A 13,141-nucleotide genomic window follows, 5' to 3' on the forward strand; every position below is an offset into this window, starting at 1 on the left:
TTTCTAAGGCCTTCGGCATTCGTGGCAGGGCTCTGCCTTGGATTTATGATTTTCTAAGAAATAGATACATCAGAGTACAGTTCAATAATGCAACTTGAAAGGATTTTAAGATAAGTCTAGGTGTTCCCCAGGGCTCGGTTTTGAGTCCCTTCTTATTTTCACTTTTCATTGCTAGAATCGAAAAGGCTATTGGTAACTGTGAAGTAGGTCTGTTCGCAGACGATATTGTTCTATGAAGTTCAGGCTCTGATATTCAAAAGGTTGAAGAGACAGTAATCTGGCTCTGTCTGAGATATGGAACTTTGCCTTTGACCACAAACTAGACTTTAACCCTTCTAAATCAACCGCGGAATTTTTCACAACCAACAGAAAATTATATAAACTTGCCACCTAACTTTCAACCAAGCATCTTTATGAAAGGACATCCTCTGGTGGTGGAGAAACACCCAAAGTACTTGGGCTATATATTGGATCCTGAGATGTTGAGTGATGGTCACTTGGAACATTTTGCGTTGAGAGCTAAGAAGCGCTTAAATATACTTAAATACATTTCAGGCCGTGATTGGGGTGCCGACGCTAGTACCCTTAGAAACACCCATGTCTCTCTTATTTGACCCATTTTGAAGTATAGTTTTCCCATCTAGCATAGTGCTTCCGATTCACCGTGTTCAACTGAGCGCTGCAAGGATCATTACAGGTCTACGTAATTCTTGTACAAATAACATCGTAGTCTTTGAGGATAATTTTCAGCCCGTCTTAGAAGAAAAGCAAGTTTGGCGAAGTACTACATTAAACTTTCTGGTATTGGCACACAAAATCGCACCTTAAAGTTTCTAGGTTCCTGGAGCAGTAACCAGAGACTCAAGCGTGATAGTCCCTTTAGTCGGGTCGGGTCTAGTCGCCTTTTGGACAGCTCTATTGCGCTCCACAGTTAGTGTCAATTTATCGACCCCTCAGAGGGTCTTGAGGGGGTCTTTCATGATGACCTCTCTGTTTATGTCAATAAGCAAAAGGATGTACCATGTTACCTAAGACAATTAGCCGTAGAGAGAATATCTAGCGCCCCCACGGACGCTGTTCACATGCATACAGACAGAAGTAAACTTGATGATAATGGTACTGGCATATACATTCGTTTTCGGGATCTTGAAATTCTTGTTACTCCCATAGTTGAATGATATCTGGATCTTTACGGACAGCAGAAGTGCTATCCAGCACTTAGCCGACTGGCATAATGTAATGGATGACACTAGTAGGAAGATTCTCGAGATCCTAAAACGTCTTTCCCCCTTTCACCAGATTCACTTTCAATGGATCCCGTCTCATGTCGATGTCGCTGGTAACGAAATTGCTGACGCTTTAGCAAAAGCTGGTGCTGGTGAGACCATTGTTCCAGTTGCCTCTCTCGCTTTCATGGAGTCTTTCTCTAAACAAAAGGCAGCGAACATGGCCATTTGGAAAGCCACGCCGTTGCATGATTGGTATCAAAGCAAGCAACCTGGTGGCTCTCTTACACGGGACCAAACTGCTAACTGCTCTCACCCGTCTCTTAAGTGGATATTTATCAACAATGACTTTTGTCAATGGTATTAAACAGTTCGAACTTAGCGCTAAGTGTTCATCTGCACAGTCCTCTCCTGCTCACATTTCCATTCTCTTTGGGGCTCACCAGACAGGACCTGTTTGGTGATCCTTTACTGGTCGTGGACTTCCTCAGGGTGCATGGATTCATGGACCTGATCTAGCTCTGCGGATCTCGGGGATGAGAAATAACAACATGAGATCCACATTCAACCCGAATAAAACCTCGCCACAGGATTTTTGAAAGCTACAGGGGTAGGGTAGTAAGTCAGGTATTTCTTAGAAAATTCTCCAATCTTTTTCTACTGTTGTAACGTTTGCATAGCCAGTGCCGTTCATTGTTTTAAGTACATACTGTAATCACATCTCATTAAACTTACTTTTGAAATTTATCTGTACTTAGAGTATCCTTGCGTTAAATAACTGAACCTCCTTCCACCTTTGCGTTCAGATTAAAAGCATGCATTCTTTGACGAGAGTTGCTTGTTTGGATGAGTGCTATCATCAAAAATTTTTGCCACCCTTTTATGAAACATTCTGTACGAATATGTATTTTTCATGTTGTAAAAGTAGTGTTCCTTGTTTTGAACGCAGGTCCTCTATTGACGATCAAATATCGGTCGCCGAGTACGAGTACCGACTGGTAAAGGAAGAGATGGCCCTGCTGTCGCTTCAAGAGCAACATTGGGAATCTGCCGCCCTTTGGGACAAACAGCCGCCCGTTGCCTCCCCGGACAATCAGGTGAGTCATTTCACGTTCACCTTAAGCCTTTCCGATACCATTAATTGACCCTCTTTTTAAAGAGCAGAAACTGTAATCAAGTAACAACTCGGCACATTGCTATTTTAGATAATCGTGATTGTTCGTGTTCTGAGAACAAAAAGAGACAGATTGGGAGAGACAAGAGAAGAAAAAAAAACTTATGTTTTAACACGTTTTGGACACCATGTCAATAAAAAAGACCGTATCTTAAAATTTCAAAGCAAGACAGGCATCTTTGATTGTCGATTTAAAGTATGAAAGATAGCTTAACACTTTGACCTGTCTGCCATTGTTTGTGGATTTTTGAAATTTTCACGAAAATTGGTCCGTTTTTACAATTTTAGTCACATAATTTACTTGATACAATCCGCCTCCATTTTCGTCACTTAATTTAGGGTTCAGCAATTTTCTGAAGAATCGGTTATTGTTACAGTGCAGAATGACCTCCATTGCTACCTGACTTGAAACCTTTGAATTTTTACCTATAGGATATATCAAACAATAAGTGTATGCAACCCTTACACCAACATTGCAGGAGCTTTGAAACCGTATTATCGATACTTATACCACGGTGTTTGTGTTTCCTGCCATGTTGTACAATGAACAATGTGAAGCAAAAAGTACAATCCCGTGCCTAGTTACGTATTTATGCTGAAATACAACATTTTGAGCAATACAGATGCATGAGCATCTTTTCCAGAGAGTGCAGTTTCATTCAACGTGAACAAACAAAGGCGCGTTCTCTACTTTTGCACAGCAACTGTATTTTCTGTCCACTTGCATCACTTTTATGCCCAAGGTACATACTTTTTTGATTTTATAGAGTTTTGTAGTTTGCTTTTTTATTATATATCGTCCCGTTTTCGAGTATGAAGTCTTATTTCCGAATTCTGCTGGGTAATATTTTGCTTCCCGTTTACCCCCATGTTTTCTTTCACCCTCACCTGATCCTTTATCTAATCTTCCACGTTTTCTTTCGCAGAGAGTGTGCGAGGCGTTGCACACATATATCCAGTCTGTCCGGGAGAGGGGCTCCATCCCAGCCCTGCACGCCAGCGAACATCCGGCCCTGGAGAACTCAGTCCTGGTGTCCTGCGGACAGGAAGGGCCCTCTATACCCCAAGTGGAGTGGGCACACCACAGCACCGACCTGCAGGCCGGAGACAGGTAACGTGACCCAACTGGTGGTTAATGGGGATGTTTCATTAAGTCAAAACAGCTACTTTTAGACACTGAAACTGATAGAATGTTTCATCGTGTGACGTCACAGGTGAAGAGGGTCAAGTGGATCTGATCGCGTGGCTATCATTTCTGGCAAGATATCGCCCTTTTGGTGGTTTTTCACTGCGAGCAATTATTAGCGGAACGAGAATTTTTGGTTAAAAATATTCATTTGGCAAAATTTGGCTATAGCCTGAAACTTCGTTCTGGTAACCCTAGCGACTTGTTTACTTGTGACGTCAGCAAAGAAGGTGAAAACAGCGACTGAACATCTTTTAAGATTTTTTTTTAAAGAGAAAATATGACCAAAAATTAATAACAAAAAAATTAGCTCCCCATGCTTTCTCGACCATGCTCTTTTAGAATTTTTTTTTTTTTTTTCGAAAAATGGAAAGCAATCCAATGACGAAAATCAGGAGTTGTGACAAGTCTTTTGCTTTTTCTTTGAGTCACAGAACTGTCCATTCATAAAGTTCACAATCGCGAAAACATAGACCTTTGGAAAAATTATCAGGAACCCTTTCCCCCTCAACGCGGGACGTAATTTGTAGACAGCCCCTAAAGCGGATATTGCTTATTACCAGTGGTGAAGTCCTGGGGAAAAAGCCGGGGCTTTTGCCTTGAAACCAAACAATTTTCCCCGCCTGGCCGCCGGGTAGTGGGTATAGACCTACCACCGTTGCGGACGGTGGACAATACAAGAATAAGGTTATGAAATTAAAAGTTAAAATTTAAATAAAAGGAGCTTGCTGCTGTAAAAATTAAAAAAAAAAAGGCACGCCGTTCTCCTGTAGCGCTCCTCGAGGGTGATATGAGGTTTTATCACTCAAAAGAAAGAAAGGAAGCTTTAAAAGTACTCCTTTTTAAGAGTTTTTTCGCCAATGAAATCATATACACGCGTGAGCCAAAAGACGACTTTCGTCAACAATTTGACAAGAAACTTAAAGAGATTTTTTAACTCGATTTTTAGCAAAGATCCAGGCCTTGCAATTTGATGAAAATCTTTCTGCTTTGATGACCGTGAAATGTATTTTAGGAAAAACACATATTGCGATTGTCGTTGAATGAAAAGGATCATCTTTGTTTTATAAACAGTTGTTCTAATTTTACGGTAACACATCGCAAAGTAAAGCACTAAACCAATCGATAGAAGTGAGACTTTTGTATTACAAACATTTTAATTATTCACCGATCACTTTTGAATAGCATATATTGTGTGTGAAGAAATCAAGTTTCTGTCTCTAGTTCCATGCAAAACATCTTAACAATTCGTCGCTGTTGAGTCACAAGTCTTGGCGTCTTTACCTCAGCTGTTGCGAAGCCAATGGTTGGACTTGCTGCCTCCATTTAATTAATCCTGGTCTAAGGTTTCAACGGATGCTCTGTTGAAAACCAACAGCTGCTGTACACGCAACGTACGGACAACGAGAATGAAAGAAAGCGAGAAGAGTGCATGTGCGACGTTTCGTCACACAAGAAACAACTGCGTCACTTCCGAAGCACAAAAGTTTTCCGATTCGAAATTCAAAGTCCTCACATAAAAAAAACCCCTTTAAAAACCTCGAACGTTTTTCCAACGATATTCTAGTCATAAAGATGTTTCACTCTGGTAGAAACCTATGTTAACAGCTTCGCGAGCCTTGTCGGAACTAGTTTTTGACAAAAAAGCCAACATCTAGATCGTGATAGATTTGTCTCTCTGCAGGTTGCTGGAAGTGAACGGCCACTTGTTGATCGGCTGCGACCCGACGGAGGTGAGTCGCCTACTGTCCTCTTCTCGCCCAGTGTGCAGGGTCGTCTTCCTGAGACCTGTCGCCTCCCCGCGTCACGTGACAAAGGGAGGCCGGGAGACCTCGAACCTGAGGCGGGAGCTCACCTCCGTCGTGGGGAGGCTCAACCACACCATGCTGGAGAACTCTAGGCTCAAGGACCAAAGCAACAGGTGAGGTGAATCTCCCGTCGACATTCGACAGACCAACTCATAACACAACTCAGATTCTGTGGATCATTTATTAATGTTACATGCAATACACCGATAGCTGGGTTATGTCATACAGAGGCTGCAGTTTCATTCTTAGTATGGACTCATCAGTTTGGAATGGTCCATAACCGCGCTGCAGGCAGATGTCCTCCCATCGAAGCTGAGAGACTTCCCGATGGGAGGTCACGTCACTCCCCCCTCCCCTCAAAAAAAAAACCTTTTTCGGCAAATTTGAGGGCAATGTTGCAATTCTTAAATAGTGAATGCACCTTCTCATTAGATATACATAAATGATTTCATTCTCAAGCAAAACATTCTTAAAATTCAGAAGACAATTTTTCCCGAAAGCGCTTTGATGGTAAAGTTTAGCGTTTTTTCCTTTGAAGGGCTTTGCAATGAAGGACATAATGAGTGGTCGCTACCAATCACAGGACGGCTAAATGAGAAAAGAAAGCTGTGATTAAAAACTTATGCCACCCGACTGCCACCTCAAAAAATAAATGAAAAAAAAAATGAAAAAAAAAATTATATTAATAATAGGGGCGTACCTAGCATGGGTGACACCCGGGGCGGAAATTTGTGGTGTCATTCTCCCCCCCCCCCCACCACAAATGCAAAAAAAAAAGGTTTTATTTTACTAAATAAGAATGGAATTCATACAGTTTTCAGTCGAAGTACTGACAATGTGAACCTAATCCTGAGTATAGTATTCACTCCATGATGTTGGGTGGAAATAAAAGGAATTCCAGGGAGTTTCCTCGGGAAAAATTTTCAAATTTGTATCCTTAAAAATGCATTTCAGCTTCATGTTTTTCAGAAACTTGCAATTCCCTTTAGGTGTCACCCTCCCAGACGGTTAACACTCGGGGCGGACCGCCCCCCCCCCAAAAGGCTTTAGCTCAGGAGTGCCTGTAACCCCAATAGCAATCACGCACCCTCCCCTCCCCCCACAAATACCATGAAAAAACCTTTTGAACAAAAGACCCCCCCCCCCCGAAAAAACCTTAAACGCCCCCCTAAAACTTTAAATGGCGAAGTCCAGCGCCATTCCAGGACTACCGCCCTCCCGGTTGGATAAGCCAAAGACTGGCAGCAGAACTTATTTTAGTTGTCTGTGACGCAAAATATAAATTTCAATAATAGACTACAAGACAAACCTACATTAGATTAATCCTAAAATATAAATGAGCACCAAGCTTAATAATAAGATGCTAAACTTAAAAAATATAAAAAAATTTTGAAAAAAAAAATAGAACCGACTTCAAAATTTCTCTAAAAAGTGAAAAATAATTTTATTCTTTAAACACCATCGATAATACTTTTAAACATAATTTTTGAAGTTGAAAAACGATCGATAAAATCATTCACAGCCATAACTCAACTACAAGTATAAATTTTACCAGGTCCAGTTTCTTCACTACCACATGCATTACGCATTGATGACAGCATATATTTGAGTAACGATATAAATGTTCCGTTCCTAAGTTTGGATGATTTTTTGATAAAAATATGAACGAAGCATGGTTACAATGGATTTTACGTTTTGTTTTTGCGCCAACTTCAAAAATTATGTTTAAAAGTATTATCGATGGTGTTTAAAGAATAAAATTATTTTGCACTTTTTAGAGCAATTTTGAAGTCGGTTCTATTTTTTTTTTCCAAAAATTTTTTATTTCATTCCTTTTAGTGTAAATGTAGATATTTCAGTAAAAGTAAGAAGTTACCTAGTAAGAAGTTCGGCTCTATATCACTGTATTGCTTTAGAAAAGCCTTTATTCAAAATCATCATTACAATTACTATTAATGTTACTGTTATATGGCACCAAACTTTTATAACAATGAGTTTCATATTGTCGCGTAGATGAAGATAGCGAAGACAATGTGAAAGCCAAATGAAGCGAATACTCGTTAGTCTCAACTCGAGATCTTTATTCAGAACCACGAATGAACGTTACATCTCCTTATATACAACTTGAGAAAGTGCTGGAACTTTCCAGACTTGGAAAGATACAGAAATTAATAGCACATTCGAGAAAATACGGGAAACAGTAGAAACAAAATTTTAGTAAAACTCACTTTATCCTAGTCGGGATTTGAACCCGGGTCGCTCGTGTGGGAGGCGAGAATTCTACCACTGAGCCACCGTTATCCAGGATGAAAAGTGCGAACTTCGCTACAATATCATTTTGATTGCATAAAATTTACTGTTTTTTTGCCCATAACTTTTTTTCTGAAGAACAAATATGGTCAAACAAAGTAATGGGACCTAAGTTGAGCCATCCGCTATCCATTAAAAAAAGAATCATCAAAATCGGTTCACTAGGTGAGACGCTATGAGTGGACAAACAAAAAAAAAAAAAAAAAACATACATACGGTATGAACTGATAACCGCCTCCTTTTTGAAGTCGGTTAACAAGTACATACTATACTCGGGGATTAAACCGCAGAAAATACGATAAAAATCTTCGCTCGATGAAATTCAAGATTTTTTTTTCTCTAAAATTTTTAGGTTTTTTTTCGCCTTCAAAAAGAAATAGTCGGCAGACTGTCTCAAGAATCTCGAGATACGCCATAGCGTCGTGATGTTATCTACTTTCGAGTAATTACACATGAGTAATTATTGAAATGTTGACCGTTAAAATCAAATTGTAGCCAGGCCCGTCATTTAAAGGGGGGAGGGAGAACCAGTTTAGACTGGTAAAATCTTTTTTTTTTTTTTTTGTAATATCATAAAATGTTAGTAAAATTATTCAAGAATATGTTTCAAACGCGTTTTTCTCGAAACAACGTTTTTTTTTCAACTGGTGTGCATTCTAGTTCAAAGAACTTTTGACCAATTGTTCTGTAAATATGTGAATTTTCTTTACTCAATTATACTCTGTATGAACCTAACTCTTGGATGATATTGTTAATAATTTTTTTTTCATGCAAGAAATGTTTAAAAAAAATGGTAGAAAAACATAACATTGTAATCGAACACCTCAAAAACGTGCAATTTTCAACTTTTTTGATCACAATTAGGTTCATATTCTAGGGAAATATGTTGTTTACGAGAAAAAAAAATTGTAATGATTACAGACAAAAATTGTGGTTTCGGTAATGCACACCAGCAACAAGCTGTGATGGCGACTGCCCATGGACAGCAGCTTCGAACTCCACTAACTCTGGTGGAAATAACTTCAAACAATTACAAGGTGTACTTCAAAATATCAATGAAATATCCTGCAAGTTTAAAAAAATTCTGATTATTTCATTCCTGTTAAAAACGAGCTGATGTGTGCATCACATGACTTCATTTTACTCCAATTTAATGTCATTTCCCCATTACTGGAAATTTTAATGTGATTCCATAGTTTACTCTTTAAATATCACCAACAGTGGCCAAATTAAAACCAAATTTAAAAATTAAAAAAAAATCACCAACTTTGCCCCAAGTTGGCGACAAAACTTGGCGACCAAAAAAGACTAGCGATATATCGCCAAGTGTCCGCCAAATTATAACACCACTTGAGTTTACATCGAAATTAACAATGATTTCCCCCCAAAAAGGGGCAAAATACCCCCTTAGAAATACCCAAATGCAACCAAAAGGGAAGTTACACAACTAGACTCCCACTAGGAGTCTACGTACCAAATTTCAACTTTCTCGGACTTTCCGTTCTTGAGTTATGCGACATACATACGCACATACGTATATACAGACGTCAAGAGAAAACTCGTTGTAATTAACTCGGGAATTGTTAAAATGGATAATGGATATTTCGCGTATCTATACGTTCTTAGGCACTTATCCACGTTTGGTCGAGTCGAAAAAAGAAAATAAAAAACTCAACATTCATTCGGGGGTGAGTAAAATGGAAATTTATGTCGATTTCTGAGTGAAAATTTTTTCGCGAATACAATACTTCCTTTTTTGTAAAACGCAGTAAAATTCACGAAAACCCCTAAAATTTCGGCCTCCTAAACTAGTTCTCCCCCCCCATAAAAGTTTTCCAGGGGGTGGGGTGTAACATAATTACACGAGGTTTTCAAAACGCGTGGGCTCAATTGACCTCTCTGATTGAAAATCTGACTGGCCTGGTTGAGCCTTTATAAACTATTTTTCTTAACTTGGTTAAATCAAGGTGCTTCAATTTAAAAAAATTTTTTTTAAAAATTAAAAGAAAAAAAAACAAAAAAAAACGAGTAAACTGCGATTGGGCGATAGCTGGGCTTCAGTTTACTTCAGTAAATTTTAGAGACAATACAGTATGTTCGTGATCTCTTCCTCCCCCACACGCACAAAATCCTATAGTTTGGCTCAGACCTAACCCGACAGTATTGTGAAGGCTACGCAGATCCAAAAGACAGCATTACGACGCTGACAGGTTACAATAGCCTCAATTACAGAAGATTCTCAAACAAATAATTCTAACTTTCCTGTAGCATAAGAAACTAAACTTTACTCCTAAATTAAAACATTCACAATAATTTAAAACTCCACGACTAAATCATTGGAGACAGTCCAATATTAAATATAAATCAAGTACGCACCTTTTGTGCTGCGATTCACCTTCCAGCACACGAAACTCGTACTTCTTTTTTCTTGTTCGATCACACGAACGAAGCAGTAAAATGAATAAACAAGAAAACTCAATTACTGAGCTGCAAATTCGGATCAACCAATCTGCGCAGAAAACTCCAATTTAACTAACGGCAGATTCACTAGGGGTGCATTCGGAAACAAGGATCGGTCGCCTCGGTGCCACCGCAAGCGTTCGGAAACGCTTGCGGTCGAACTGGTGACGTCACTTAACCGCGTTCGGAAACACTGCGGTCGTTTTTTGGCGGTCGACTTGGTAGCAACCTGTCGTACCGCAGCCTGGAAGCGGTTAGCGAGGTCACGTACGTCACAAAGTCTGTGTTGGCCAATCCGGTCGTGTTTCATGTTTTGATCGTAACGCACGTGATTTTCCCCATCACGAAAGTTATGCTTTGATTGGAGCGTCGTTTGCTGCTGAACTAGAACTACCGTGGTGTAACCACGAGCGTTCGGAAACACAGCTGTTCTACCGGGCTTCCTAGAAAAATTCCAAATACGTTATAACCACACCGGTCTAACCACGCGGTGTAACCGGTGGATCGTTTCCGAACGCAGCCTGGGTATTGGCAAAATGTTACCGCTAATGTGTGAAAGAGATAAACTTTTTTATCTTCTTTCAAAACTTTTGAACACATCCCAAAGGCTCATCATGGCTGAGAGGCCAACATTGTCTGTTCCGGCAGCTGCCTACGCACCGTAAAGAGGGGACGGGTTTTAATTCCTTCTTTCACCAAGTAATATTTCCTTCTCGTTGATACAGTAAAAATCGACTCTGTGTTCGAAATCCTCTGATGCGTGTGAAGCAGGTTAGCTCCCTGTACCGAAAATATTTTAAAATACATAACAAAATTTAAATACTACTTACTAGTTTTGCTTTCGCTTTCATGTTGATGTCATCCGGATCCTTACAGAACATTTTAATTTAGACAACTTATCTGTTCATGTTCATCATGGGTTTATCTAGCCGAGCATGAAGTACCGTTATAAATTTCTGAGAGACCAACAGCTTAAGGTGGGCTCCGAATCACTGCGACATAATGAGGTAGGTATCCCATTCTGATTCACAGTAAATCGTCTCTCGATTGGTCTGTTGGACAGCCCAGGTATCAAGCGCATGGCCAGGGTATTTGGAGACGAAATTTCCTGGAAACTCGGAATTTTCATTTTGTAACAGTAGAAAGGGGCTAAAATTATCCATATCTCCTTCCGAAACTATAGGACATCCTCCCCACCCCCTGAATTTTTTTCTGAATGTTCCACTGCTTGGTGTGGAGTGCACCATTAGTGGTTGTGTGATCTGACTTCAAACGGAAAGGGACATCTGTTTCTTCGCTTAGAGAGCAACGTACTTTAGTTGAGTCGTCAAAGAAGATAGCGCTAAGATGGAATAAGTGACAAGCAATAATAAAGCTGCTGGTCAGCAACAAGAGGGCGTGTTAACTGGAAACAAAGACATGCGCGAATTGTTCACTACAAAAATTTCTGTCCGTGTCGAAGTAGCATTATGATAATTTAAACCAACTATGTAGTCTAAATAACACATCCTCGTGTTACTGGTATTTTACTTATTGGCTATCGTTGAAAATGATGACCCATATATGGGATATGGAGAGTCATACAAAATTCATACCCTGATCACATGGTCTACTTTTAATATTTTTCTATCTTTAAAATTTTTATTCTTGAATTTTAAAATCGTTTTTAATGTAATTTTTATACTATTGAATGTTTCAATGCGAGTTATTGTGTGTTTTTTTTCTGGAGCCAAACAGTCCAATAATTGTTCTGTGTAAAATTTTTACTACTTGTGTAAAATTAATTTGTAAATATTTCTGTTAATACATATTTGTGTTTGTACTCCATACTAAACCAATTAAAAAACACTGCGGACAGTGCCTTTGGCGCTCTTTAGTGTTGAATTTAATACTAACTCGTGTTGAATTATACTCAAGATTTTCTTAATGTTTTGTTATGAAGTTTGTAATTTATGTTTTATAATTTGTAAGTTTTTTAACTTTACTTTTTTAATTTTGCTTACTGTTATGTATGTGTATTTTGTTTGTTAATAAATTTTATCTTATCTTATCTTATGTGTTTTTATGGATCACGTTTCTAATCAATCCGAATCTTCTCTTTTTCTCATTTTTGAGATTTTGTAATAACTTACCTTGCTTGGCGAGAGGCATGACATGTATGGTTTAAACCCAGTTTGTCATTAGTAACAGCGGTTATTTTCTATTCCAGACTACAGAGCGAATCCGAAGACCTCAAAGTACAAAACCAGAAGCTCAAACTACAGATCCTCTCCCTGCAGAGTGTCCTGCTCTACCTCTACCGGATCCTCGAAAAGAACAAGTACCAGGTGGACTGCGACACTTTCGACTCGGAACTCTTCTCGCAGTGCTCCAGCATCTTCGAACTGCTCAGCAAGGACAAATCGAACGATCTCAGCGACAAGTCGACGACGTGCAAGAACGCCGCCGAACTGATTGCCAACATAGAAGTGCCCACCAAAACTTTCAAAGGTTCCAAATCTCTGCAGGTAGTGTTGGAGGAATCGTCTGACAACAGGTAGCAGAAAGAATATTTCTGAAAACGGGTGATACAGTACAACCTCGTTTATCCGGAATAACTGGGACCAAAGGCAATCCGGATCAACAAAAATTACCAATAATCCGGGTACTAAGCAAAACACATCCTCAATATATATATATAATAACGAGATGATTGAGTAACACTGACGTTATCAACAATTAGTGATGTAAAATACCCGGGTATTTATTTTTAAGGGTAAATACCCAGGGTGTATACCTGGGTAAATACCCAAAATGGGTATTTACCCGGGTATTTATTTCCAAAATTTATATTCAACTAAAATACTTTTCTGTATATATTCCACTATGTATATATAACCAACCATATACAAAACAATAAATTTTTGCCCAAAAATTGTATTTTGATCACATATTTAAAGAATTATTGTGTGAAAAAACTTAAGCAATCTAATATGAT

The 13,141-nt window shown here is 39.1% G+C and overlaps 1 protein-coding gene across 1 annotated transcript in view; it reads left to right on the forward strand.

Moving 5' to 3' along the window:
- The window catches only part of LOC129223307 (uncharacterized), a 37,609-nt gene extending 24,905 nt beyond the window's left edge, over window positions 1–12,704 (forward strand). The window contains exons 4-7 of the mRNA XM_054857873.1: window positions 2,176–2,327; window positions 3,331–3,511; window positions 5,271–5,507; window positions 12,374–12,704. Of these exons, the coding sequence (XP_054713848.1) occupies window positions 2,176–2,327; window positions 3,331–3,511; window positions 5,271–5,507; window positions 12,374–12,704 (901 nt within the window). The remainder of the gene's footprint in view (window positions 1–2,175; window positions 2,328–3,330; window positions 3,512–5,270; window positions 5,508–12,373) is intronic.
- The last annotated feature ends 437 nt before the right edge of the window (window positions 12,705–13,141 follow it).

Source organism: Uloborus diversus, chromosome 5, assembly GCF_026930045.1.
Source record: "Uloborus diversus isolate 005 chromosome 5, Udiv.v.3.1, whole genome shotgun sequence".
NCBI lineage: Eukaryota > Metazoa > Arthropoda > Arachnida > Araneae > Uloboridae > Uloborus > Uloborus diversus.